The sequence below is a fragment of the Dermacentor variabilis genome, chromosome 10 (assembly GCF_050947875.1).
Source record: "Dermacentor variabilis isolate Ectoservices chromosome 10, ASM5094787v1, whole genome shotgun sequence".
In the NCBI taxonomy this organism is placed as follows: Eukaryota; Metazoa; Arthropoda; class Arachnida; order Ixodida; family Ixodidae; genus Dermacentor; species Dermacentor variabilis.
The window spans coordinates 129,575,335-129,602,151 of record NC_134577.1 but is presented as its reverse complement, the minus strand read 5'-3'; the positions used below and the strand labels follow the sequence as shown (position 1 = coordinate 129,602,151).

General features: G+C 45.8%; 1 protein-coding gene across 8 annotated transcripts in view; it reads left to right on the top strand.

Moving 5' to 3' along the window:
• The window catches only part of Aldh-III (Aldehyde dehydrogenase type III), a 243,327-nt gene that overhangs the window by 60,527 nt on the left and 155,983 nt on the right, over positions 1–26,817 (top strand). For all 8 annotated transcript variants that reach the window (XM_075673394.1, XM_075673392.1, XM_075673389.1 and 5 more), the window contains exons 5-6: positions 6,685–6,906; positions 21,786–21,949. In XM_075673394.1, coding sequence (XP_075529509.1) covers positions 6,685–6,906; positions 21,786–21,949 — 386 coding nt within the window. The remainder of the gene's footprint in view (positions 1–6,684; positions 6,907–21,785; positions 21,950–26,817) is intronic.

Sequence of the window (26,817 nt, the reverse complement as noted above, 5' to 3'; positions counted from 1 at the left end):
AACTTTGTGACACGGCGGTATCAGTTTCTAGTTCTCCAAACGCACCCTTAATGAGTACCTTTCCCAGTGGCAGACATGCTATCCTCTTGTGCTACTTGCCTAATCCATGCACATTCCCCCGTATACCTGTCCGCGGGCACGTATGAGGGGTAGATTATGTCCACGGTAGCCACTGAGTCACGGAGAACACGGTAATTTTGGCCATTTATGGTCATGTCTTGCAAGTAAGGTTCTAGCAGCCACATGTTGTTGTCGTTCGTTAGCAATGAAAAAGTTGCCTTTTCCTTGCAGCAACCAATTGCCAAATGCCCGGTTTCATGGCACCGAAAGCACACAATTGGTTTCTGTGCCTCGAACGCTCTAGCTCGGTTCTTCTGCTCCTCCATTTCCTTGCCTGGGCACGCTCTGTTGGTCGACTCTTTGTGCTGATCTATTTCATTCGCCCTTTTTTGTACCTGCCTGGCATGATTGCTTGGTTTGGAGCCCTTAGCAGTTTCTTGATACATTTCTTTGCCATTCTTCCACATTCTTTCTCCTCCCTTCGTCTGAGAGCGAATTCTTCGGCAAGTTCTGCAGTGCACTCTAGATTCTTTTTCTTGGCTGGTCTAATACCCACAAGCGTGCCTCCTCAGTCAGGCCAATCAAAAATTGTTCAATGCATATTAACTCAACAACTTTGTCATGGTCTCCGAAAACGTCTTCGCCCTTAAGCCATTCTGTGAGGTTGCACTTCATGCTGTATGCGAAGTCTGTGAATGACTTCATTCCTTTTGACATCATTTCTAAAACACCGGCGGAAGGCTTCAGCAGAGAGTCTATACCTTTTTAACAGCGAGCTTTTTACTTTGTCATAATCGGCTGCCTCTTCTTTTGAGAGTTGAGCAAGCACTTACGCTGCTTCACAAGGGAGAACGGTTAGTAGCACCTGAAACCATGTCTCACGTGGCACTTTGCCTTCGCAGGTTCTTTCACAATTAACCAAAAAGAAACCAATGTCCCCACCAGTTTTAAAATGCGATGGCATGTCTTTTATCTTTGGCAGTTTCACTACTTGAGCATTAGATGCTGTGTTTTGGGAGGCCACTGCTTGGGCTAGCTGTATATCCGAGCACTTTCCTTCAAGTACACGTTCCTCCTGCTCTTTCTTTTTGCATTCGCATTCCCTCTGTCCCGGAATATCCTCCCAAGCCTCCATGATCTCCTTGTTATCTCTGCTGCTTACCTCTATCGCATCGATGACCTCCACCTTTAGCTCTTTCCCACAATCAATCCCGAATTCCCCGCATATCGCGTTTAGGTCCGTTCTGCACAACTTCTTCCAATCCATGGCTACCTCTCTTTTGCCGACAAGTTTCTCAAGGAATTAAGTGTTGAAACAAGGTATCTTTCAACAAGGCTTCTAACACCCTTGCTACCAGGAACTCAAGAAGAAAAGGTTGTGCACTCACCATGCCGAAGTCGAAGCGCTGCACAGACTGTCCCACTGCTGCCACCAATGTTGCAACTCGGGGTTCGAAGACGTGGGTTCACTTTTCTCGTGGAGGATTGAGACGAACATGAGGCTGGGTTCGATATTCAGGACGTTGGACAAGCACGTATATATTTACTTGGGTATAAGGAAATGCAAAGTAAAACAGAAATGCAAAGAAATACTAAAAGTTGATAAAGTGGTAGTCGCCGATCACTCCCGCTGTCTGTAGCTCCTTTTATGCTGTGTGTGATCTTTGTTTAGTCACCTCCTCCAATCCACTGCCAGGAGCTCGATGACATCAGGTCCCACCAATCCGGAGGTAGGCCGCCCTTTTCGCCGGCGCTGACAGTTCAATGAGAGGGTCATACCAAGCAGGTTATACCAAGCAGGTTGTACCAAGCGGGTTATACTACACGCATCTCTCGCTTGGACACGTCAGTTTGTGCTGCTGACAGGCGACAGCTGAAACCTTTCATGAACGAGGCACTCCCGCGCTGGCCATGACTCATACGTGTTGAGAACCATCCCGACTAGGCCATTGGCCTTTTCACCATAATTGTGCAAGCCGTGACTGAGGGGTTCTGTGGTGCGAACGGCTGATCACAACAGTGCCCCTAGCAGAAAAATCATGAATTGAACTAATTGACCAAATTACAGTAGCTCTCACTTCCTTGCTTGATGCTGGAATGTGCCGTAGTTGATTTTTTGCCCTCTGTGGTGATTGCTGGAACATGAGTGTGCGGGGCCTGGTTATACAGTTATATGTGCCTGTAGCGATTTCATAGCTACGTTAAAATGATGATGGCATTTGTAGTCCGGTGGAGAAATGTTACAACATTAGCTTAGGCGGTCATGAAGTTGGCACATCACAGTTTTCTACATAGCGTAAGCTGCTATGAGGAAAGTACTGGGGAAAGTGGGCCAGTCCCGGATATAATGCAGTCCAACATAGCACCACAAAGCATGAGCTGTTGCAAGAAAAGAAGACAAGAAAGTGGCACACGCACTGAGTTTGCACTGGTGGCCTAGTGGTTAGAGCATCGGCCTGCTGTGCTCTGTCAGAGGTTTCTGCATCGGTCGCACATTATTTTGCTTTTATTAGAACAAGCCAAGAGCTATGTACTGCAAAGAATGAGGCAAAGAATGTTTCACAGTGTAGCCCATATACCAGTGACAGACAGGCAAGATTGGTCAACATGCTCTTTGCAAGTTTCCAGGTGTTGTCTGCAGTGTACCATTCACCATATGTAAATCCATCTAGATCAATGACGGAGGTAACCTAAATAAATAAAGCAACACCAGAATGATATCAAGGAGTATAACAGTAAAAGAAATGCTTTCACAGAGCACACACACTAGGCCAGGGTTAGTACAATCCTGGTGGTGCCCTGCAGAATGTGAAATTTACCTCAAATCATTGAAGTCCTCAGCAGTCTGTAGCATAGTCTTCACCCTATCTATGCAAATTCACTTGGTCTGTACGTAAGCTGTTTCAGTGGTGATCTTTCTGTATTGTGAACAAGGTGCCTGTATGGGCACTGTGATTTAATTCAAATTGGTCAAATTTTGCAATTCTCTGGTCAGATTTACAGCACCTCTACAGTGTTGTTACTTGGTCAAATTCTTCTCTGTTAAAGCACATGTCATACATTGCAAGAATTGAGCATGGCCTTGACATGGCCTTCGTAATTATGAAGAAATGTTCAGTTGACTAGTACCAGCAGTCATGGAGGCATTGTGTAGTCAGCTTAGATCTTTCTGTGGGCCTAGTTGGTGCATATTTGACAAATATTTTTAAGGCACAAACAAGAGGCACGGCACAATAGGAAGGTCGTACACAGGACGGGCACCTGTCCTGTGTGTAGTCAACAATGTCAGGAAGCATGTCCAAAGCCTACGATCGCGTTCCAAGCATGTCCAAAGCCTTCGATCGCATTCCACATCAGCGTTTAATGGCAAAACTGTCCTGCCTCCACATTAACCCTTTAATCTTGTCATGGAGTGACTGCTTCCTCCGCAAACGTTCACAATATACAGTAATAGGGAACCACAGATCACAAAATACTACAGTCATCTCTGGTGTCCCCCAGGGATCGGTGCTGGGACCACTCCTTTTTCTGATATTTATAAATGATCTTCCTAATGCCATATCATCTTGTATCCGCCTCTTCGCAGACGATTGTGTCCTTTACCGCCGCATATCTACTCCCGATGATCAGACTCTGCTTCAACGCGACTTAAGTCTCATAGAAACCTGGTGTACATCATGGCTTATGCAACTGAACATTTCCAAATGTAAGTTCATGCATGTATCAAGAAAGCGAATTAACCTCAGCTATCCATATTCATTAAATTCTACACCACTCTCTGAAACAGAATCATACAGGTATCTTGGAATCATCGTGAACAACAAACTAACATGGTCTGAGCACATTGCAAAACTTTGTACAGATGCTTCCAAGTTGCTTGGGTTTATCAAATGATCCCTCGCTTTTTCACCCCGTTCTGTCCGTCAACTCGCCTACGTAACATTCATTCGTCCGAAACACGAATATGCCTCGGCGATCTGGAATCCCCATCAGAACTATCTATTCGATCAGCTTGAAGCCATCCAAAATCGCGCGGCCCGTTTTATCACATCGCAGTATGACAGACGACACAGTATAACTCTTATCAAGGCATCCCTTAATCTTCAACCCCTGGCACTTCGGCGTAAAATTTCACAGCTTTGCCTATTCCACAAATTGTACTATACCTTCCCACAGCTAAGAAATTCTGTATTACACCCGCTGCTTCGCACCTCATGCCGTCTTTTCAACTCTTTAAGTTTGCAGCGCATACGTGGCTCCACAAACTCATTTAATAAATCTTTCTTACCTAGCTCCATTACATTGTGGAATGACTTACCCGATGCCATAGTTACTGAAATAGAACCTAATAAATTCAGGCACTTATTAACAGCACATTTCAAGGGTTGAGTTATTTTGCCGTGTTTTTTGAATGTGTATGCGTGTTTTGTTTTGTTTCCAAGTTGTTCTTGAGCCGCTGTGTCTATCTTAGTGTTGATGCTTCTGATGATGTTATTGTTGAACATGAACCCTGCACTTTGTATTGCTTTTTTGTTGTTAGCGACCATTGTATATGTAACGACTGTACCCTGTAAAACGACTGTAAAACTGTAAAAGTACTGTAAACGACTGTTAACGACTGTAAAAGTACCCGTCCCTCCAAACATTTGCGCTCAGCTAGTTATCCAGCCCATACCTTGCAATATGCACGCTGAACACAATCCGGAGCGATGTGCAGAAAGAACTAAATGGCTACAAAAGCGCTACAGCGACCAAGCCGCTGACGTAACTTACGTGGACACAGCGGAATACCCCAACCAAAACGCCATGGCAGTAGTTGCAGTCGCGGGCTCGCAGTACCGCCTCGCTGTGGCCGCATCAATACTCACCACGCAACCCAAAGGAGAAGAAACGACCATCACTTTGGCCTACCCAGCTACCAATGCACGCAGCATCTTCAGCGATTCAAAAACGGCCATTCGCAACTACACAAGAGGGCTGATAGCACCCCAAGTGCAGAAGATACTCTCTGGCACTTCTCCCTCAAGGCAACGCCACGTCCAGATCATCTGGGCCCCTGGTCAGTCGGGTCTGGCTGGAAACGAAGCTGCCCACGATGCCGCCCGAGCTCTCGCATGCCGGGCGCATCATCCTTCTCCTGAGTCTTCCGATCCTAACCAGACCTCTGTTCTGCATCGCGGTCACGCGCGGGACCGAATGATCACGTTCAGAGAAATCCTCCTCCACTACCGCAGAGAGTGGTTACGCTACCCCCCAGCACACAAAACACTGAATTAATCTCAATACACCACTTGACGACTACTTCGGAGGTGAGCTTTTCTGAACTCTGTGCTATACAACCGCATTTACTCCGATGCATACTCCCCACTCTGCAAAGCCTGCGAGGCCCGCGCTGACCTCGATCACATTATCTGGCAATGCCCCAAAGCCTCACTCACCAACACCTACTGCACTAACACTACACGCATCATAACTACGGCCGAGCAGTTGGAGACTTTGCTGCTCAGCTTGGGCCCAGAGGAGCAGCTCTGGGCTGTCCGGATGGCCGAAGACGCCGCCAGAAAGCAAGGACTGGGCCGCCATCAGAGGAAGGGGGGGATTGGGGGTTAGTCTCCCAACCCCCACCACCCCTGCACCCGATCAAAAACATAATAAAGTTTTATCTCTCTCTTGGGTGTTTTGTGAAAGTGACATCCACTTTTTAGATAATTTCGTCACAGGTGTTGGGTGTTTGAATACGACCTTGAAACAAAAAGGCAATGTACCATGTGGCACACCTCGGCATCTCCTTGCCCCAAGACAGCCAGGATGAGCAATTTAAAGGTTCAAGACCATGCTCATTGTGTACTTTGACGTCAGGGGACTCATCCACCTTGAGTTTGTACCATGTGGTACAACCGTGAACACCAAAATCTGCGTGGAAGTGCTCAAGAGACTCAAATGAAGCAATCTTGTACAGCCTGACATTGCGGAAAATTGGAAACTTGACCATGACAATGCGCCAGCCCACACTGCCTTCCTTGTGACGAACTCCCTGGTCGATTCAAAGGTGCCAACGGTTCCCCATCAGCCCTGCAGTCCTAATATGGCTGCCCCAGTCTTTTTGTTTTTGTGCTTGAAAACGCCCCTGAAAGAACATTTCGGGACTGTTGACAAAGTCAAAGAGGCTTGCACCACGGCTGTAAAAGACATTCCTGGGGAGGCCTACCGTGGTGACTACAATGCCTGAAAATCTTATTGGAAGCGATGTATAGACACAGGAAGAGCTTATTTTGAAACCTTTTAATCTGTTGTACTGACCTGACCAACAAATTTTTTTAATTGACTCATTGACATTACTTTTCAGACAAACCCCGTATGTAGAGAGGTTGTGCAGCTACCATCGCAAGAAAACTAGGAAAACTACTGGTTCAGAATGTTGGTACAGTATTGTTCACTGCATGCTTTCATGATGTAAGATTTCGCAGGCTAGCAGCTTTTGAGCAACAGTAAAGGTGCTGCAATTTAATTGGAATATTCAAAGGGTAGGCACAAAAATGTTTGGCGAAACTGAGCTGTACATTGATGTTGTCCCAGTCTAGTCATCTCCAACCATTTTAGTGCTGACCTGAATGGTGCATGCAGGCACCCAAGAATATCATGCTGCTGATGGACCAGGCACTGATCCACAGTGAGCCATTCGGAGTGGCCCTGGTGATAGGTGCCTGGAACTACCCGTTGCAGCTGACGCTGTGCCCCCTCATTGGGGCCATTGCAGCTGGCAACTGTGCCGTGATCAAGCCGTCCGAGCAGGCGCCGGCCACGGCCAAGCTTCTTCTGGAAATGGTGCCTAAGTACCTGGACCCCGTAAGTGCGATTCACGGGCCCTTCTTTGTGCTTCTCCCATCATGTAGGTGGAAAAGCTGCACTCCACATTTGATTTTGCCATGACTGTAGCTTTGAAACAGCAGTAATCAAAGCCACCATGTGTGCCATTTTGATTATCTCACAGCGTCGAAGCTGTTCTCGCGTCATTCTCGCTGGTGGCTTCAAAGCGTGGAAAGCACGGCAAGGGTCCGAAAAACAATGCATAATTATTGTTCCCAAAAGTCAGCTTCACCTCAATACAGGAGGTTACGGGGTCAAGTATATGCAGTGTATTACGGTGAAGCATACTACAAATGGAATGGGGCTACTGTCACGGGATATGGTATGTGTTCTGTGATTATGCACATGTGCACCCGTCGTCTCCTGTCACAGTACTATGAGCACCAATATACCTAATAAGTGTACTGGCTATTCAGCACACTTATTAGGCACTTCAGAGCTATTTCGGTCATGGCTGTGGCAATTTTTGCTCTTTAGGACATACTGCCCGATTTTTTCAGACATTTCTGCAGTTCCTAGGGGGTCTTAAATATTGTACGTTGACTGTAGAGCCCCAAAGAAGGTCTGGGCATGCTTGCTGTTGAAACTAACATACCCTAGCAAAAGTTCTGATACAAAAACTAGTAGCCTATTAGGTTATTGACACTAATACAGTCTGTTAGGTCTCTTAGTGTATTAAGCTATGATCTGTTGATGCATTGGTCTATCAGTGTATTAGTCTAATAGGCCTATTACTGTATGAGAATTGGCCTATTATTGTATTAGTCTAATGGGCCTATTAGTCTAATAGTATTAGTCTAATAGGTGTATTGGTGTCAAAGCAAATGTTACAATGCACCAGATGCAAAACAAAAAAGAGGTAGAATTGCAAAATTTCCTAGAAGCATTTATTAGCACCGTATGTACTTTTACACATTCCTCTTTCGAGATCTTCATCAGGTCATCAATTTTGATTGCCAGAGCTTTTAGTCCACTTCGTCCAGAGGACATCCTTTTGAGGAAATGGTTAAGAAAACCTGGGGACAAGAATGCACACATATAAAAACACTTAAAAACAGGGGCGCTAGTTCTACCACTAAAAGTGGAATATTTGCTTCCAAATTGGAATAATGTGGCTCCGCAATTACCAGACTAGTTTTACAATGTGTGATATGCTAGCCCAAAATGCTTACTATAATGCAAAATGATTCTACCTGGCATGACAGAACAAATAGAAAGCACACAAAATCAACATAATATGTTCTGTGTGTTAAATCGAAACTGCAGGCAGATAAGGAACAACTTTAGGCAGAAATATTACACAGCATTGTCGGAAACAGGCATGTCATTGCTGCGACGTGCACAGCAGTTGGCCTGATGACACTGTACTGAAGTATGCTCACTGTTGGGATAACAAAAAAGAATACTTTACACTGTACTAGAAGCATGAACAAGTAGAATAGAATTTTAATAATCTACTTATTGTGCCAGAGAAAGCACTGCACGTTGATGCACGATGATGGATCCACACAACTGTAAAGTGCAGGGGCAAAAACAGTTGTCTTGCTTTGCTTTGAAGTCAAAACAGTATCGGAGATGAGGCTATCCAAGTATACTACTGCATGAATAAGATTGCACAGGTGCTAACACCACCCGTTTCTTAGAAACATTGTTCATTCGCTAACAAGCATGCCTCACCTTGACCTGGAAGCCACTAATGCACATGTGCTTTGTACAGCTACGTCTGACTACGGTTGTGGTTTTATATTCTTTGCCCCCCGTCGTGTTTTCTTCTCTGCGACACTGCTCTTTGATGTCAATAAATATTATGGCCTTTTACATGGGATAACACATTATCAATTTAGGTTTTAAATCTAACATTACTTTATGCAGACTTCAAGAGAAGATACAAGGCCTACAAAACTTCAGTGGCAAACAAATATAGTTGGTGCTATTTCACCACCGTTTGTACGCTCACTGGGCACCATGGCTCTCCCTTGCAGTCACGTCACATATGGGTCATGTCGGAGCTAATTCGAGGAAGACCAGCTCTGGCAGCGTTGGGTTTTGAACTGTTCTTTTTATTATTTTTATATCATGCTGCACAGGCTGTGCAGCCGGGAGCTAACTTCCTCTTTCTTGATGGGCGCTGCACATGGAGCGATTTGTGGCCTGGGCGCTACAGAGCTCTCCCCCGTAGAGCCCTGTAGCCAGAGCCCAGTGAATGTGCTTAGATGTGATGAAGGGATCAGGTTGAGTGGAGGGACTGTGGGCACAAGAGCGGCAACATAGGCAGGTTTGAGTCAGTCAGCAGCTATGACGTCTTCGTCATTGTTACTGTCCAGCGTGAACGTCTTAGGCACACGATGGAGTACACGGAATAGTCCATCGTAGGCCGGGCTGAGAGGTGGACGCGCGTGGTTATGCCAAACAAATACATGGCTGCATGAATCCGTATCCTAGCTGAAAAATACCAACCGGTAGTGTCGGTCAGTAGAAATTACAAGAGCAAGGTCACGAAACGTGGTGCGTAGCTCCCAGATATAGGCAGAAGCATCATGGGTGTGAGGTGGCGACAACGATGCAAAGAATTATCCAGGGAGGCGCAAGGGAATGCTGTAGACACGTTCAGCCGAAGCGCAGCCTAGGTCAGTCTTCAGTGCTGATCGGATTCCCAGAATGACGAAGGGAAAGTGGACGAGCCAATGTTCCTTTGGCTGATAAGTGGTGAGAGCAGCCTTCAGTTGTCAATGAAGTCGTTCCACCATGCCATTTGCAGAAGGATGGTAGGCAGTCGTATGAATGTGTAGAGCGCCCAGGATGTTGGCAAGCGTAGTGAGTAGGGCCGATTGAAACTGGCTACCTCGGTCAGTGGTGACGACAGAAGGGCATCCAACATGCAACACCCAGCCGCTCATGAAAGCCATCGCAAATGCCTCTGCCATAGTGTCTGTAATAGGAAACGCCTCTGGCCATCGGATGAAGCGATCCACACATGTGAGCAGGTAACGGGCACCACGTGATGACGGGTGCGGGTTGACATAGTCGAGGTGGACGTGGGAAACCCTCGTGTTTGGAGGCCGAAATGGGGAATTAGACGTGACAGTATGGCGGTGAACTTTAACACGCTGGCATTGAAGGGCAGATTCGTGCCCAGCAACAGACATCTGCATTGGTGCTGGGCCGAAAGAAGCGAGTGGTGACTAGCATCTGGGTTGCAAGAATTCCAGGGTGGTTCGTATGCTCAGTTCAAAAATTGCATGATGAAAAACTAAAGGCATGAATGGTCGAGAAACACCAGTCTATGTCTCACATATAATCAGTGAGGAAGAAAATGGAAGCGAGCACTCGGTGAAGGACAGTGACGTGGATGAGGAACGAAGGCAATGCAGCTCGAAGTTGTTGCGCTGGGCGACTGCCAGCTCCTCCATGACAACTAGTGGTTGTGCTTCCAGGGCATCAGTGCGGGAGAGTGCATCAGCGGCAGCATTTTCTGGCCCATGAATCAGAAACAGCGATCCACTTTGAACTTTGACGAAAAGCACAGTTATCGGATCTCCCATGCAGTGTAGTTGCTGTGATTCCGACGGAAGGCAAACGTCAGGGGCTTATGGTCTGTGACGACCCTCCAGAAAGTCCCGCCCCTCCAGAAAGTGGCGCAAATGCTTGATGGCGAGGTACACCACAGGGAGTTCTCGACCGAATGGGCTGTATGTATTTAGCTTCAGGTGGCTTCACTTTTTGCAAGAAATAACCAAGAGGCTGCCAACTAGGTACGTGTTGCTCGAGAGCTGCACCGACTGCCATGCTTGATGCATCGGTGATGGGACAAATTGAAGCATCAGGAACGGGACGTATGAGCATGGTGGCATATGCCAGCGCCTTCTTGGCATAAAAGGGCAATGGTTTGGGCTAGTTGGTTTTCCAAGAGACTGTTTGGTGCAGTGTGAAGTGGGACAGGGAACACAGGACTAAACATCAAGGCCTTGTTTGGCGGCTTCAACCCATCTACTGGCCGCAGCATCAGGGTTAGCAAGATCGTGAGATCTGAGTAGCGCAGGCAGGGCAGCCTATACCGGGAGGTACTGAATCTTCAACTACAACAAGGAGACCAGTGTGAAGTTCTCAGGAAAAGGAGACGGCATGAATATTGTAAATACTACTGCGGCGGCTGCATTCTTTGTGCCCTTCAAGCCCACGATACGACGGAGTGGTCCCCACCCTTGCTGGGACATCACCCTTCCGCACTTTGTTCGCCGGATGCTCGGCCGTGGACCTAAGTATGGCATGAACAACAAGGATTCACTTCCCGAGCTATTGGCCCTCGTACATTGTGTGGCCGATCTCGCCCCCACTGTGGAAGCTGACGGAAGTGTCGCAGAAGGTGCCGACACGCTTCTGTGGGGTAAGCATGGGAACAGAATGACCCCAGTCTGCAATGAGAGACGATGAGAGACCTTCCTAAGAGACAATGAACTGTGTGTTGTTCCTTCCAATAAAGAATGCGGGTTTGCTGCCTTAACGTCTGACCTGTCCAAAGAAAAAGCCCAGATTACCATTAGCTCAGTATTTCACTCATGTACTGGTGTGAACTTATCAAAAGTGAAGACTAGGGCGAAGCAACTTTGCCGGGAGTTAGATTTACGTGCCTTGGAATAACGAATCGAGAAAAGCAAGAAGGCAGGCTTGGAAATGTTCTTTTCGGCAAAAACTCATAAATCGGATGTTTCCTTCCGAGTCATCATTTCAGAAAGAGGAGCATGGCAGAAAGAATTGGGTTTGTTCCTACACGAAAATCTGAAGTCATTATCTGCAGAAAGCCCGTTTTTGATTAATAACTCCCAAGGGTGTTTTCTGCCCCAGACAAGCTTTGTTCAATATCAAAGAGAAAGAAAGAAACAAAAAGCCCTGTGTGAAGTCAGGCACCGTAACTGTTACATGGATTGTGTCCGGGGGTTGTGTACAGAATCCCCTTGAAATGTGGTGAATGTTGTGTCGGTCAGACAGGCACGTCAGACAGGTGTCTGAATGATCGTCTGCGTGAACATGCGAAGAGTGTTAAAAATGGAGAAGGTTTCTTAGCCCTGCATTGCAGCGCATGTGGATGTACCCCTCTGTTCGGGAAAAGAACAGTAATCTTCACACAAAGGGACGATCGAACACGCATCATCGTTGAATCAGCTGGCATGGCACGTGAAGTATGCTCGTACATAAGTAAGCCATCCCTAGCTTATCACAAAGAGAGTTGGCATTCTTACACAATGGCAGTGCGACCAGTGCGCGGTGATTGCAGCTTTATTTTTCAGGTTTATTTTTTATATTTTATTTATTATTTTATGTCGTTTTCCTTCTCCTTTCTTCTTTATATAACACCTTGTATCGGACAATAATATTTCGGTTGGCAGTAGAGCACTTGTCCTCTTTTATTCCTGTGATCCCTGTCTCACTTCGCGCTGCACCAAACAGTCTTCTTGGCAGTAGCAAAGGTAGATGCAGCGTCCTCAGTCCACTTAAGTGGCGCAGTTGGATTTTTTTGATAGCCGGTAGGTCGGTCAGAGGCTTCAGGAAATTCGCAGACTTCAGAAAAAGTGGCGATGAAAGTTCAGTAGGCTCAGGAATTCTCCTTAGTCTTTTTAGGGAAGTTGAGGGTGGAAAGTCTTGAATTGTCTTCACTTTGCTGGCGAGAGGCCGGATACCTTGTGGGGTGACAAGGTGGCCTAAAATCTCTGTGGTAGCGACGCCAAAGAGGCACTTGTTCAGATTAATGACAAGACCGTAATCATCAAGTCAGTGGGAAAGGGTGTGCGGGTGAGCTTCGTGCTCGGGGCCAGACTGGCTTGCGACGAGAAGATTATCAAGGTAGGTGAACACGAAGTCTGGACCTTGCCTGACTTTCTTGATAGTGCGCTGAAAAGTCTGTGCAGTATTGCGCAATCCAAAAGGCATACTCACATACTTGAAGAGGCCGAAAGGGGTAGTAATGGCTGTCTTCGGAACGTCAGCAGGCTCTACAGGAATTTCATAAGCTTTCACTAAGTCCATTTTAGAAAAGATTGTGTGCCCAGCCCAATTCGATGGGAAGTCTTGTATGTGAGGAAGTGGATAACGGTCTGGTAAGGTGTGGGCGTTCAGAGCGCTGAAATCCCCACGTGGTCTCCAGTCGTTCGGATATTTCTTTAGCACCATGTGGAGCGGCGATGCCCAGTTGCTTGAAGAAGATCACACAAGGCTCAGTTCAAGTATGTGCTCAAACTTGCGGTGAGCGATGGCGAGGCGGCCTCCAGACAGTTGGCAGGGCCAAGTAAAGACGGGAGGTCCAGTGGTCACGATGTGCTGAGTGATCGAGTGCTTCACCAGTGACTCTGTGGTATGCGGCTTCGTAAGATTGGGAAAATTAGTGAGGATTTTTGCATATGCCTATCTGCACAAATTGCCAGCATGACACTAACCTGGGCTCTTGTGTTGAGGAAGCAAATGCCACTGATCTTGTCAGAAACATAGAATAGGCATAATGTCCTTCGACCAGTACCACTTGGCGCCGTCAGTGGCCGATCACAGCATTTCCCGACCAGGAGCACGGACGGGTGCACTTGCGAGCAGAGGTGCCGAATACGGGGTGCTACCAGCACATAGCTGAAGATGAGCTGTTGTGTCGTGCATTGGATGATTCAGCATTGGATGGAGCGCCCCCGCGCTCCAGAGAGTGCGGAAGCCCTGGGCAGCGACTGCGGGCCCGGAGCCTCGATGATCTGCATGAGAAGGGTTCGAGGTGACAAGGGTGTCTAGATGGCCCTCTATGTTCGCGAGCGTAGGGGCTAAGGTAGTAGCCACATGCGGAGTCACAACGGGGATGAGGCTAGGGGTCTGCAAGTAATCAGCAACTCGGTCAGTCAGTTCGATGAGCTTGTCTAATGGTACATCACCTGCAGCCGCAAGAACTGGGACCATGTTTTGCGGGAGGTGCTGGAGGAACAACTCGCACAGCAGCCTGTCCTGTTGAAAGGCAGAGACTGCCAAGAAGCTGGCGCATGTGTCGAAGGAGCTGTGAAGGGTGACTGTCACCTAAGCTCCATAGCTGTGAGGAGCTGCTGGAGTCTGCTGTGCTCGAACACTGACTTGTGGGGCATGATAGCTGCCGTCAACGTGTCGAAGGAATGGGCCAGGTCTGGGGAGGTGATAACGTTCGCTAAGTCGTCAGTGACGTCCGGAGGTAAGGAGGACAGTCGATGTAAAAACTTTGTCTATGGTGATGTGCCAGAGAGGGAAGTGTGCCTCGACCTGCAGGAGCCAGGTGCTGAGGCTGTTGCGCCAAATTGGTGGCAGCTCTGGCAGCGTTGGGTTTTGAACTGTTCTTTTTATTATTTTTTATATCGTGCTTCACATGCTGTGCGGCTGGGAGCTAACTTCCTCCGCCTGGACGGGGTGCAGAGCGAGTTGTGGCCTGCGGCCCGAGGCAGAGGGCGCTACAGTTCTGTTACCCAAGTTGGCATGACGATTGGTTTTGAACCCGGTTCCCTCACCACGGTAGCCTGATGCTGCAACCATTAGACCACGGGCTACCGCGTGACCCAAGTAGGCGGGAAAGCAGTTAGGCACACTGACAGGCAGGCGGACACAATGCATCCAAAAAGTCTTTGACGTAGCGTAAGCCTGCTAATTGCATTAAAAAAAAATTAATTGTAATGTGTCACGCAATAGGCCTTCTGGGAATGCTTTTGCACAGTTATTCATTTTAAACAGCTCGTACCCAAACCCTTCTAAGTTACTCTTTGCACATATGTTTGTAGATGCTAAAAGACCATCTTGCTTTACCGCGCTTCATGCATGTAGAGTGGGATTGAACACGGCGCACTGTAGCAGGTGATGAAGTTTCCACTACTCTATACAGAGCGGCAGGTGAGGAGGACATAGAGGAAGCCTAGGCAACACAGAGCCGGCCTATACGCCCACATTTGACTGAAATAGGTCATATGCTTCCCGAATTGTCCACCTTCGTGGTGAGTTGCCATCATGGTCAAAGCTCTGTTATGTTGGGAATCCTTTCAGCACGAGTCCTGAGTGCAGCATCCATCGCTCAGCCAGTGTCCGTGTTGCTGACATACTCGCACGAGCAAACATAAAGACCATGTTTTGTTCGAACCTTGGAAATTGTGTAATTGCCGTAGAATAAGTGCAAAAATAAATGTGCTACTTTTGCAAATATAAGAAAAAACAACTGCACACATCAGCCATCTAGCACACTGTAGCACTGCCTAGTGGTGAGACCAGTGTGTAGCAGTGAGCATAAGTATGGGTTGCCAACAGTTGTTGTATTGCATGTTCTTAGCCCCACACGTTCGTAGCGGGTCCTCTCTTCAGAGGATGCCGCTGTGATAGCTCTTTGGTATAGCACATGCCTCTAGACCCTTGTGTTTCAAGGGCTCTGGCGAGGCAGCAGTGCTCCAAGTAATTATACCATCTTATATATTTTATATTTTGCATCATTCTTCTACGATGGATTTTAAATGATCATAGTATTCGTCATTAGTCATCGCCATAATTTTATAGCACGTAGATTTTACGCACTTTACAGCGAATATTTTTAGGCCACTTTACAGCCAAGCCACATCTTCCATAATACATCGTCAACATTACCACGTGTCATGGCGCTCTTTGGCCAAACCTGGCCCTTGCGCCACAAAACTCTACACATCATCATCATCATCAACAGTGCCCATAAATTTCCACTGAAAGAAGAAACGCGTTGAAGCCAGATGATCCTTAGGTGGGTCACTGCCACCCCACTCCTTCGTAACGTTGAGGGGGAATGAAAAGGTAAATATTGCGCTCGGGGTGTCTATGCTCATACTAGACCCTTTGGAAAAAAATAATTTTGTTAATATACTTCTGATAGGTGCCATATTCGTTGCAAGGCGTTCCGAGGCTTCAATGAAAGGTAGTTAAGGGCCCATTTAAGGTTAATCACTTGATGGTGGTGATAACTGCATCAACAGTAAATGCCATTGATGCAGAGGAGTTCGACATTTAGGCTTAAACGAAAGGTAAAGCACTCAATGTCATACCAAAATTACTGTGAAACTACATGCATGGCGTTTGTGTGCATCAGCATGGTCTGGGATCTAGCAACGTAGTGAATGGCGCAGACAACGGGTGGTGTGAAAGAGGGACAGATGTGGTGGTGGATCATCGTCTTCACTCTGTGCCTCGTTCAACGAAAGCTGCCTAGTCCACCTTTGAACTCCTGCTGTCTACCTAGTTGCCAACAAGTTTGTTATAAAGCCCATGATCCACATGTAAATTTTCCAAGCACTATAAAGCATGGAGTGAGTGTCAGTTTATTTATGATGAATCGCCTTATAAGTTTATACCTGCAGATAAATGATGGAGCTAATAGTGCCTGTACAATGCTGCACTAAACAGCATTGTGACATGTTTGTCACTTGCAGTGAAATTCAGTTTATTGGTTTCTATTGTATTGTAAGGAATGGGTAGGCTGTATCAGGGATGCTGCCTCAGTAGGAGTACATGAAATGTCTTGTGCATGCTGTAGAGGGTGTTGGGCACTAGGGTACAGAAATGATGTGATCAAATGCACAAGTCACATTTATTCGCACACTATAAAGCTTACATGCCTAACTTATGATACAGATAGTGGGGGTCCTACAGTGTTATACTGAAATTGTGCTTGCTCCCCATTTCTATTGGGTATGTTGTGGTCAAAGGTGGTGGGTGCATATAAGCATCTCTCTGTCTTGTTGCTAGAGTCTCCTTGTGCCATTTGTGGACCTTGCGTGTTGGATGTGGGGCCTCCATAACCAAGCAAGCATGAAATTTCTGCAAGAAATTGCATACTATCATTTCTGGTGATCACCAGTTTGATAGACTATACCTACTATGGCAAAGTGGGCTTAAAATGTGACCGTTCCTACTCGGGTGGACAAACATACTGCCAAGCTACACCACTCTGAATGTTGCTCGCAAGGCTACATTTAATAAAGGGAAAATCTGACCTCGACCCATTTGTAGCAGTTGCTAAAAAGGAAACCCGTACGGGTTCCTCAAAAGAAAAGCTTCGCAGTTGAAGGAAAATTCGTTCTGGTCCAAGACTTGAACCTAGGACCACCGCCTTTCCATGGCAGCCGCTCTACCATCTGAGCTAACCAGGCGGCTAGCAGATGGCAGGGCGAAGTCGAAGCAAAGGCAAGAGTTTGACAAAATAGTGTTGCGGAAACCCACAAGGTGGAAATTCGGAAACCCGCAAGGTGTCAATTCTTTCCACCTTGTGGGTTTCCGCAGAGCTAAATTTAGCTCCAGTAGTGTCATGCATGGCGTGACAGTGGCACCATCTGTGCACGTGACACATGTATGATCAAATGATGTCTTCTTTCTTCTATGCGAAAAATTCACCCACAATTACGATACTCCCATGCAAATTTTGAGCGCAGCTGTTTAGATGTTTTGAATTTGGGATGTATATTGTGGCAAAAAACTTGATCTTGAATGACAGGGTCCTCTCGGCGGTGGCGCTGAGCCTCTGTTGGGCAGCTCGTTTAGCCATGCTGCTAAACTGCTCAGCGGCAAACAAAGCATTTCCACCGGTTGTGCCACTCATTGTACAGAAAGAAAGTGTGAACGCGGGAATGCGTGGCGTGTGGAGCAAATTCTCTAACGGTGGTGGCACAGGCGAAGTAGCGCATGCACATCCAAAGCCCACGCCAGCGCTTTGTTTCTACAGTTTTCGCCGCATGCCTGGTTGCAACCCTTGAGCATGTCTCGTGTGGAACTCCGCTTTCCTCCACCCTTTCGCAACACTCTCTTCTTCCTCTGCTTTCCTCCTTGTGCTCCCTTTGCTCTCTCCATCTTTCACCTCTTGCTCCGCTCTGTGTTCACTTTTTCATCTTTTGCTGTGTTCGTTGACTCGGTTATGAGGGACACCAAGGGACGCCGACGTTCACCGCAGGGGCAGGCGCCTAAAAGCTGCGCTCTAAAATACCAAAGTAAGGTGCATGGCTAGTATGGTTTGTGAAGACACGCTGTGTTTAAACAAATCTAACATGCCCTTTTTTTTTTTTTTCAAGAAAATGGGTTCGAAAATTGCCTGCGCATAGTCGGATACGAAACCAAAATCTAATTCAATCTAATTCACAACTGCCTGTAGTCAGAGCCGTCAGATGCAGAGTCATCGCCATCACAATATGATGACAGCACATTTTGGTGAAAGTTGCTGTTGCTTTGTGAATCATTTTTGGTGATACCATGCTATCACAAGGGGGCAGGATATCTACCCTCCCCTGCGCACTCATCTCCTCCTCTACCCTTGCCGTGACTGCACATGGCTGTCCATACGTGGACCATGTGCCGTATCTTGGAGGTAATCTGCAGCAACTGCAAACGCCGAGCCGAGATGGTTGGTGCCTCGACGTCCATTGTGTTCTCGCATGTCTAATTTTGGTGTAATCTCAAGTTTCTGAGACACAATGTGAAGTGTTTTTTAGCATTGTAGCAGCGAGTTTGTGGTCATTGAGTGAGATCTGCTTGCATTTGCCAGAATGTGCGTGACACCAATAAAACTAAGAACCTTACTTCGTGTAGTTTTAGCATTGATTTCAATAGCAGATAAACAACTTTCTGGTGAAGTTGGGCCCTTTATTATTTTTTTCTTTTCAGGGCGAATATCTGTATCTTTTATACTTTTCGTTTTTAATTTGTGAGTGCTGCCTGATATTGGCTGCAGGCACTAAGCATGATCAGACGTGGCATCCAAGATTTACGGTCCTGTGCAACACACGCAATTCTTGGATGCCGTGAGCCATGCTGATGCATCGCTCTCGCGTGAAATCTGCACCGCACGTGCTGGCGCGCATAACCTTGCAATTATGGCTTGACCTTCTTGTGATTTGTTACTAAGTGTTTACTGGAAAGATACTATCCACAAGGAATATTCTGGGAATTTGTGAAATAGTTTTTACTTCTAAAGCTTTTAAAATCTCAATAAGAAAATTTGCTTGCCGCAAAAAATTTTCCCCTGCAAGTACAACTTTATTATATCAAGATTTGATTGTATCTCTAAACGTGATCGCTCTAACCTTTGTGCTTGTCATTTGTGGCTGATGACGACGACATGCCCCTTTAATTGTGAAAGCTAACCTGCAAGAAAGAAATGGGCATGGGCAGGACATGTAATGAGGAGGGAAGATAACCGATGGTCATTAAGGGTTACGGACTGGATTCCAAGGGAAGGGAAGCGTAGCAGGGGGCGGCAGAAAGTTAGGTGGGCGGATGAGATTAAGAAGTTTGCAGGGACGGCATGGCCACAATTAGTACATGACCGGGGCTGTTGGAGAAATATGGGAGAGGCCTTTGCCCTGCAGTGGGCGTAACCAGGCTGATGATGATGATGATGAACCTACAAACAAAGAAATTTCCCTTTTATGAAGTCAAATTCTGAACATCTCATTCGTTCTGATCGTGAACATTGAGGATATGCTATATTTTTCTTTTATAAATAGGGTGCATGGTACACTTTTATTTTCTTACTTTAAACCTGCTAAAGCTAGGTGCGTGCTATAATCATGTAAATATGGTAAGCGATAATGCTATAATATGTTTTTGTTACGTGTGGTTTTAGCAAGCGATAACCTGTGATCAATTTTAAAGACGTTTCACAAGAAAAATTTTGGTAGGCTCTATCAGGGACGCAGTCACAGTGTGGTATGTAAAATGACTTGTGCATGCTGCGAAGGGCATATTGGCACTAGGGTACATAAATGACGTAACAAAATTGACAAGTTATATTTATTCACACATTACAGAGCTTACATGCCTAACATGATACAACTAGTGGGGGTCAACTAGTGTTTTTTTTTTTCTATCACACTTGCCCATTTGGTTTACAGAGAATATTTGGGCACTGGGGAAAAGAAATGACTCCCCTCCACGGCCTGTGCTTCTCTTGCCCGCTGCACTTGTAGAGGATTCAGGCTGCTGTGCTTGCTTCAATCCTGTGCTCGCACTCCCTTTTCACAGATGGTCATGTTCCACTGTGGGCAAGGTCCGAATCTCTTCATGCTTCTTAAGGACGCTACATGTCAAATGCAGGAGGCACATAGCTGCGCAAATGTGAAACTTCGGCAGTGAATTGCACACTTGTAGGTCTTGCTCTCTCCCGCTCGGATTGACAAGCATGCTTCTCTGTTGTGCCTCTTTGAACACCAAGCGAGAAGCCAACTTTACCTCTAATTGAGTCATGCATGATGCAACAGCGACATCTTTGAAATGATACATGCATGATTGATAAATGGCTTCTTTGTTCAACACTGTACCAGAGTAAAGTGGTTTGATGGTAGGGTGGAAAATAAAGTGAAAATAGTATTACTTGTTTTCATTACATGCTGTTTTAGCAAGCGACCCTCTCTGATAAACTTTTTGATGCGAAGTGTCTAAAATCAATGTAGGACAGGCAATTCGCTGTTCTAATAAGTGCATCGGGGAACATAAGTAGAGCAGTATGCTGCTTGAGGTCTTTTAGCCTTCCACAGCAGGGATTGTATGCCAGAGATAACTATTGTAAGGAAAAGCCAGTATAAAAGGAAATTCGAAAAATTTTAGCTCAAGAAATCGCGAGGCAAATGGCAACTTTGTCCTTGGCTCACGCCTTTGTATTCTTGCAGTTGTTGTGCACGAGTTGAATTGTGTGCCTTTTAGGTTGCATGCGCCTCCAAGCAGCCACGTATGCTGTCAACACAACTGAGAAATTAGGATGTACAGAATTGTGTATGGACCATAGTCAAAGCTCAGGGACACACCTGTGAAATCGGCTAGGGCCTCTTAGGAACACCTGCGAGAGTGCTCACAGCAGGCGCTATGGTGAACATCGTCGTGATTGAGCACACCAGAAAGGTGAAGCAGGCAATGCAGATGCATGCAAAATATGCAGGACCTTCTGAGAATGGCTTGACGTGAATGAGGTGTACAACATATGAACGAGGCTCAGCTTCACTGTTTGAAAGGGTTCTCTTTACATTAAAAACTGGCAGTTACTTCAGCTTGAGCGAATGCTGAGTGCGAGACTGCTCAAGTCGGCATGAAGTCTCACAGCCGTTGTAGCTGAATACATAAAGATATAGTTTTTTTTTGCTTTTGCTGCGGCTTTCCATACTCGTCACACCTACATTCTGTGCCAGTATTTGTCAGCGTGTAAGCAATGAAACTCTTATTAGTTGTGCATTACTTTGTCTTAGCATTCTAGCTTTGTTGCTTATTTTAAGCTTATGCAACATTTGTGGCATTGTTAACTTATCTTCAGGTCATGGGACGTGTCTGTACCTATGTGCAGTAAAAATTTCGTCGTGAGTGAGTGCTTGTATGTGCCCTCATTCATTGTGTTTTGTCATTCTAGCACCCTAGCTTCCCAATGATTTCTTTCCTTGGGCCCCTGAAAAACAGTTATTTCCTTGTGGTAACCATGCTTTGAAACCTACTGAGACAGGTGACATCTTACAGGCAATCTCCAGCATGTGATTATATTTCCAAAGCATTCACATCACTCTCCTTAAGCCGGTCTGAGAAATAATGTTTGCAAGAATTGTTCCAGATATTGGTCAGCCACAAGTGTTGGCCGACGTCATACTTGGAGAGATTTATTTTATTTTAGATCCCAAGCATCTCATGCAATGGTACCAAGTTATACGTTTATGAATAATCAACAGCAAAGGCACTTCTAACATATTGCGTACTGTGGTTCATTTCCGACAAGGCATTTGCAACGTACAACCTAGAATTGAAACAAACTTTAGGCACTGGCATGCTTAGTCTTCTGGGCAGGCTTTGGGACTTGTCAATCTCATTCTCTGGAGGCCTTCTTCTTCTTGGTCATGCAGGAGTGCTTTGCTGTCATTGTTGGGGGCCCCAAGGAGTCTGCTGAGCTTCTAACCGAGAAGTTTGACTACATCTTCTACACGGGCTCCACTAATGTGGGCAAGCTCATCTATGCTGCCGCCCAGAAGCACCTCACACCAGTTACCCTTGAGCTGGGTGGAAAAAGGTGGGCAGCACTTCTAATCCCAGCTTCACGGTACATAAGAAGAACTTAAATTTTTTTGTGTCTCCGTGCATTCCTTTTGTCTGCGTCTCTCGCGCTGTAGCTACCATGAAGCTTCACCAACTCGCCCAATTTTCCATATTATTGAATGATTTCAGTGCCAAGCCCAGCAAGGTTTTTTGTCAGTGGCCAATATCTTGTCAACTTCCAAAAAATCGGGCTGTCCGAAAAAATGAATGCATGCCTTTTACTGCCCAAGGCCTCAAATTGTCAGTCGAGTCTGAAATAACCCTGAAGACTGGCCAATGCATTTATTAGGCGTATCAGTGCTCGTACTGTGATAGGAGACGGTGGCTGCATGCGTGTGTAATTATGAAACACATACCGTGTCCCGTGACAATTGCCCCCCTTCCCAATTTTATTATGCTTCACCGTGTAACACTACTATATTGAGGCGAAGCTGACTTTCGGGAGCTTGCATTATGCAACGCATCGTGTTTTCCGAGCTCAAAGCCATTGGCGAGGATTACAAAGGTGGAGTCAGTGTCATTGCTAACAGCAGTGAATTGCTTAAATTAAAAACTCTTCACCGAACAGCAAGAAGCTTGGTTGTGAAAGTCGAAACAGCTAGGCCTAGCATTGCCACCGTGGTTGCTCCAAGCAGATCTGCATGCGAGAGCGCCGGTTCGAAGTAGCAAGATAGTCAAAATGGCGGTGGGGGTGGCTTCGATTAAAGCAGTTTTGCACCTGCGGTCATGGTAAAAAGTTCAGAAAATCGAACGGTGAAGGTTTTGTGTGTCCGGAATTTCAGACGTTCTTATAGATTGACTCAGTGGGCAGGGGACGCGGCGGTGACACGAAGGCATCTGAATTATAGCACAGTCTGAAAAATTGAGCGTCTGGAAACTCAGTCATTGACAGTATATATACAGTTCAACCCATTTATAGTGAACTCTATAGGTCTGCGAAAAGTGGGCATTGTATCAGTACTTCGTTATATAAGGAGTCGCCCTTAAAGATGCTCAAAAATTAACTGCATTACGGCTGCACTTAGGTTGAGAAACCAGATTTTCAACTTCATTTTTGTTCCCAGTGTGCTCTCACACTTAGCTGCAAATTTTCATTAGAAATGTCCATCTAAAGAGTGAAATGTGGCATTATAAATATAAAGCATGGTTAAAACACGTTGGCGGGCTAGCATGTGTAAGCATGACGGAACGAGGACGTAGAAAGAAACAGACATGCAGAGACAGCGCTGTCTCTGGGTGTCTGTTTCTTTCTACATCCTCGCTCAGTCGTGCTTACACATACTATCATGGGTCGTATAGCTCTTTCAAAATGGCGCCAGGTTCCGATCACCTGTCATTTCAAAACTGCAAGTGCAGCTGCCATTTTTTATTCAAGAGCCTGTGATATATTCTACTACCAACAGGACATGACTGTATGTTGCACAAGAGAGTGAAGCGCTCTAGTCAGCCGGAAGCGTAAACTCCAGAAACTACTGTGGCATGCCGCCATTCTACGAAGGTCATTGACGTCATGGTCTCCGCATTACGACTGCGCATCAGCTCCACGCAAGAACCATAAAATTACATGAAAAAAAAAGAGATGTTTGAATGGTAGAATGTCGCCACAAACCGTAATCAGCTATCGGCAACGCATGAACGAAGTGCTGCGGGACTGTGATCTCCTGATAATGGCTTAGTAACCGTCTATCCTTTGCCATTGTGTGGTGGCAGCGTGGAGTGCAGAGTCCTTGCCAACTTGGGTTGCATGATTATCGACAGTAACGACCAGAATGCTTGAGCTGCCGTTCTTCCTCTGGCAGAAAGACATTATAGATGGTTGTTCCAAATAGTTGAAATAGGCGTAGTGCACGTGGTTACTGCACAGACAATTGTGCGGATACCAGAGTACAGTCGTAGTGACACACAATATCGCACCGGCGCATGTGCCTGTACACGCCCTGCGCCATGGTGCTTATGCTGTACACCTCCTCCCCGGAAGAGGTCTTGGAAGCAAGCGACCTTCTTCACGGCTTTCGAAATCTGAGCGGGACGGTAGCTCGGTCATCTTGAAAGCCGTTGTCACTCAGGGTTGGACTGGAGCGGGGTGCATGCTTCTGTGCTTTAGAACTTTACGTGTGCCCTCTATTTATCATGACCAGCTTCGAAGTGTTTGTTCTAACAGTACAACGATTTAAAAAAATTTTGTTATATCTGGAAGCAGTTTATTACGCAGGGTCGGAAAATTGTAAATGCACTGAAATGAGACCATTATATCTGGGACCTTTATAAGTGGGTTTGACTGTATACACATAGCTGAGTGTGGATGTAGGCCAGTTGGTGATTCATGCTTTTAGGTAGTTAGCGCAAGCAAAACACAAGACATGAAGAAAGGGACAACACAAAGCAGTGTGTTGACCCTTTCTTTATGTCTCGTGTTTTGCTTGCGGTAACTTCTCAAAATCATCTTTGCACATATGTTCAGTAAAATCTCAACCCTCGGTAATTCATCCTCTGGTCCTGGCAGGTGTAGGCATTAGGTGAAGGGGTACTGACCCAAAAATATGAACTCGAAATGACTGGTAGATTCAATTACTGCGAGCACATAGGTGTATGTAAAGCATGAGTAGGAAATGCAGCTTAGAGTGAATTTCAATTTAATATTGAAGCTCATGCAACTGACAAATCTGAAAGCAATATAGTCATACGGACATATGTAAACTATGTTAGGTCACGACTTTCGACGATCGATATTGGTGACTTGCAATTCCTTGTCTCGCTGTTCCGAAGACATTTCAGCACTGTTTGCATGAAGTGCCTTGCACCGACTGCACATGGAGAAGCGTATGTACCCTATGTGCACACTTAAAGCATTTGTACAAACTTGTTAGTTGTTAGCCTTTACGGGCTAGCAGGTTACCAAAGCCGTGGCCTGAAGAAGCAGAGCTTGTGGCACCGTCTTGTGACGATTTATCAGACACATCTGAAAAATGATTTGTGATGTCAGTGTTGCTTCCGAAGGGAAATCATAAAGATATGGCACTTTAACGATTATCTGGCTACCATTGCTTTACACCAGCAGTTGGTAAAATATCTAAGTTGAAGTGCAGTTATGTCTCGTTGCAATGAAATTGATGGGCTGCATGAAAGAAATTTGTTGTCGAGATATTATCAAATACATAAACAACATGTCAACTGCTGAAGCAAAAAAAAAATGTAGCTTCAAAAATTGGTTAGTTTGGCCTGTTTGCACTTCTTGGCAAGCAATGGCACAACGCGACTACCACATTCTGCCAGCAGAATTATTGCCTCGTCGTCATATTGGGCGGTGGTGAAGCATCTGATCGAATCGAACGCGTCCGTGACCTGTGATGTGGTCAGTGGTGTGGGCTCGTTGTGCAGCTGCTTCGTCTTTGTCTCACGAAACAGTCCTGCTGGATGCTCTTTGCTCTTTCGTTACCATGCCTATAGAAATCGATCAATTTGATCAAGAGTTTTTCTATATCTTAAATATTTCCACTGTAATTATTCTACCAGCAGCATCATGCACCTTCTGAAATGACCATTGAACTTTTATTGTTTGTCAGATTTGACAAGTTTAGCAGGTTGGAAATTCTGAAAAAATAAAACTTAGACTCGTTGAAACTTGCCTCCAGTGAGCCTAGCACTTCAATGAAAAAGGCACAAAATTTTGCATTTTCGTTTACTTGGCAACATAATTTTAAAATGACAGCAGTCGTGAATACAAAAAACCTTCACTTAGGTTGTCAATTTCTGATCAGACGTATAGGCTGTTTTAACGATGTCTCAAACAGCGGTAGATGCTCATGTGCGCATGTTATTTTGGTACGTAATTGTATTCAAGTAATATCAAGTGCAACTTTATTTTCCACACCGTGGGTTGCTTTTATCCACCAGTGCTTTGACAGGGTATGTACGAATTATTACGAACAATCCCCGTCGTGCGAGGTTCTCACTACACAAGAGCCTATGGTCAATTTCATACCCACCTACAAATGAACCTGCCTAATCTCTCACATTTTGAACGTCATCAAATGCTATATGATGTTGTGGAATGCTCCACATTACTTGCAGCACTGTACAGGAACTGAACAAAGCATGTGTAGGGTCCAGCACCAGTTGAACGCACACTAGACTACCTTGCTTGCGAAAAAAAAAAAAAGCACAATGAACGCAATAATCAAGTACAAAGAGACTTCTGCATGCTCCCTGACCTGACAACCATTGCTTGGTGAGCCTAAAGAAGGCAGTAAAAGACAAACCAGGTGCTTGCTTCAGTGAGTGAAAAGAAATGCTCCCTGTACAATAGAAACTTACGCATTTTCACATTTGTAAAACTGTTGCTTTCCTGCATAGTGTGCGCATCACTATGGCTAATATTGATGCCAACAAATCTGCATAGTAATGTTTTTGAGCAATCTGACTTGCAAAAGTTGGAACTAGAACAGGGATGGAACTGCTGCACCAGCCTGCGCCAAAACACTTATTTTGGATGAAAATTCCAAATTTAGCACGGTGTGCATGTTCAGTGGCAATCGCACATGTGCTGGCTAGCGCTTAGCCCTGCAATCCAAGCCTAAGCAATGAGTCTCAGCACCGGCGTCTTTGGAGTGTGGGTGTGTTTGTTGGCATAATTGTATTTTTTTTTACAGCCGCAAGAAAATGAAAACTGTTTTGTGCTATACAATGCATTACGAATGTTTTATGCAAGTGTTATGTGTTTGCTTATATGCGGCCCAGCTAAAGATGGCTTGAATTGGTGCTCATTTCAAGGGTCAGCCAGGAAGGAAAGCCTCGCTAAATGAATAAGGTAATACAGTTTGCTCAGTGTATAGCTCATCAGTT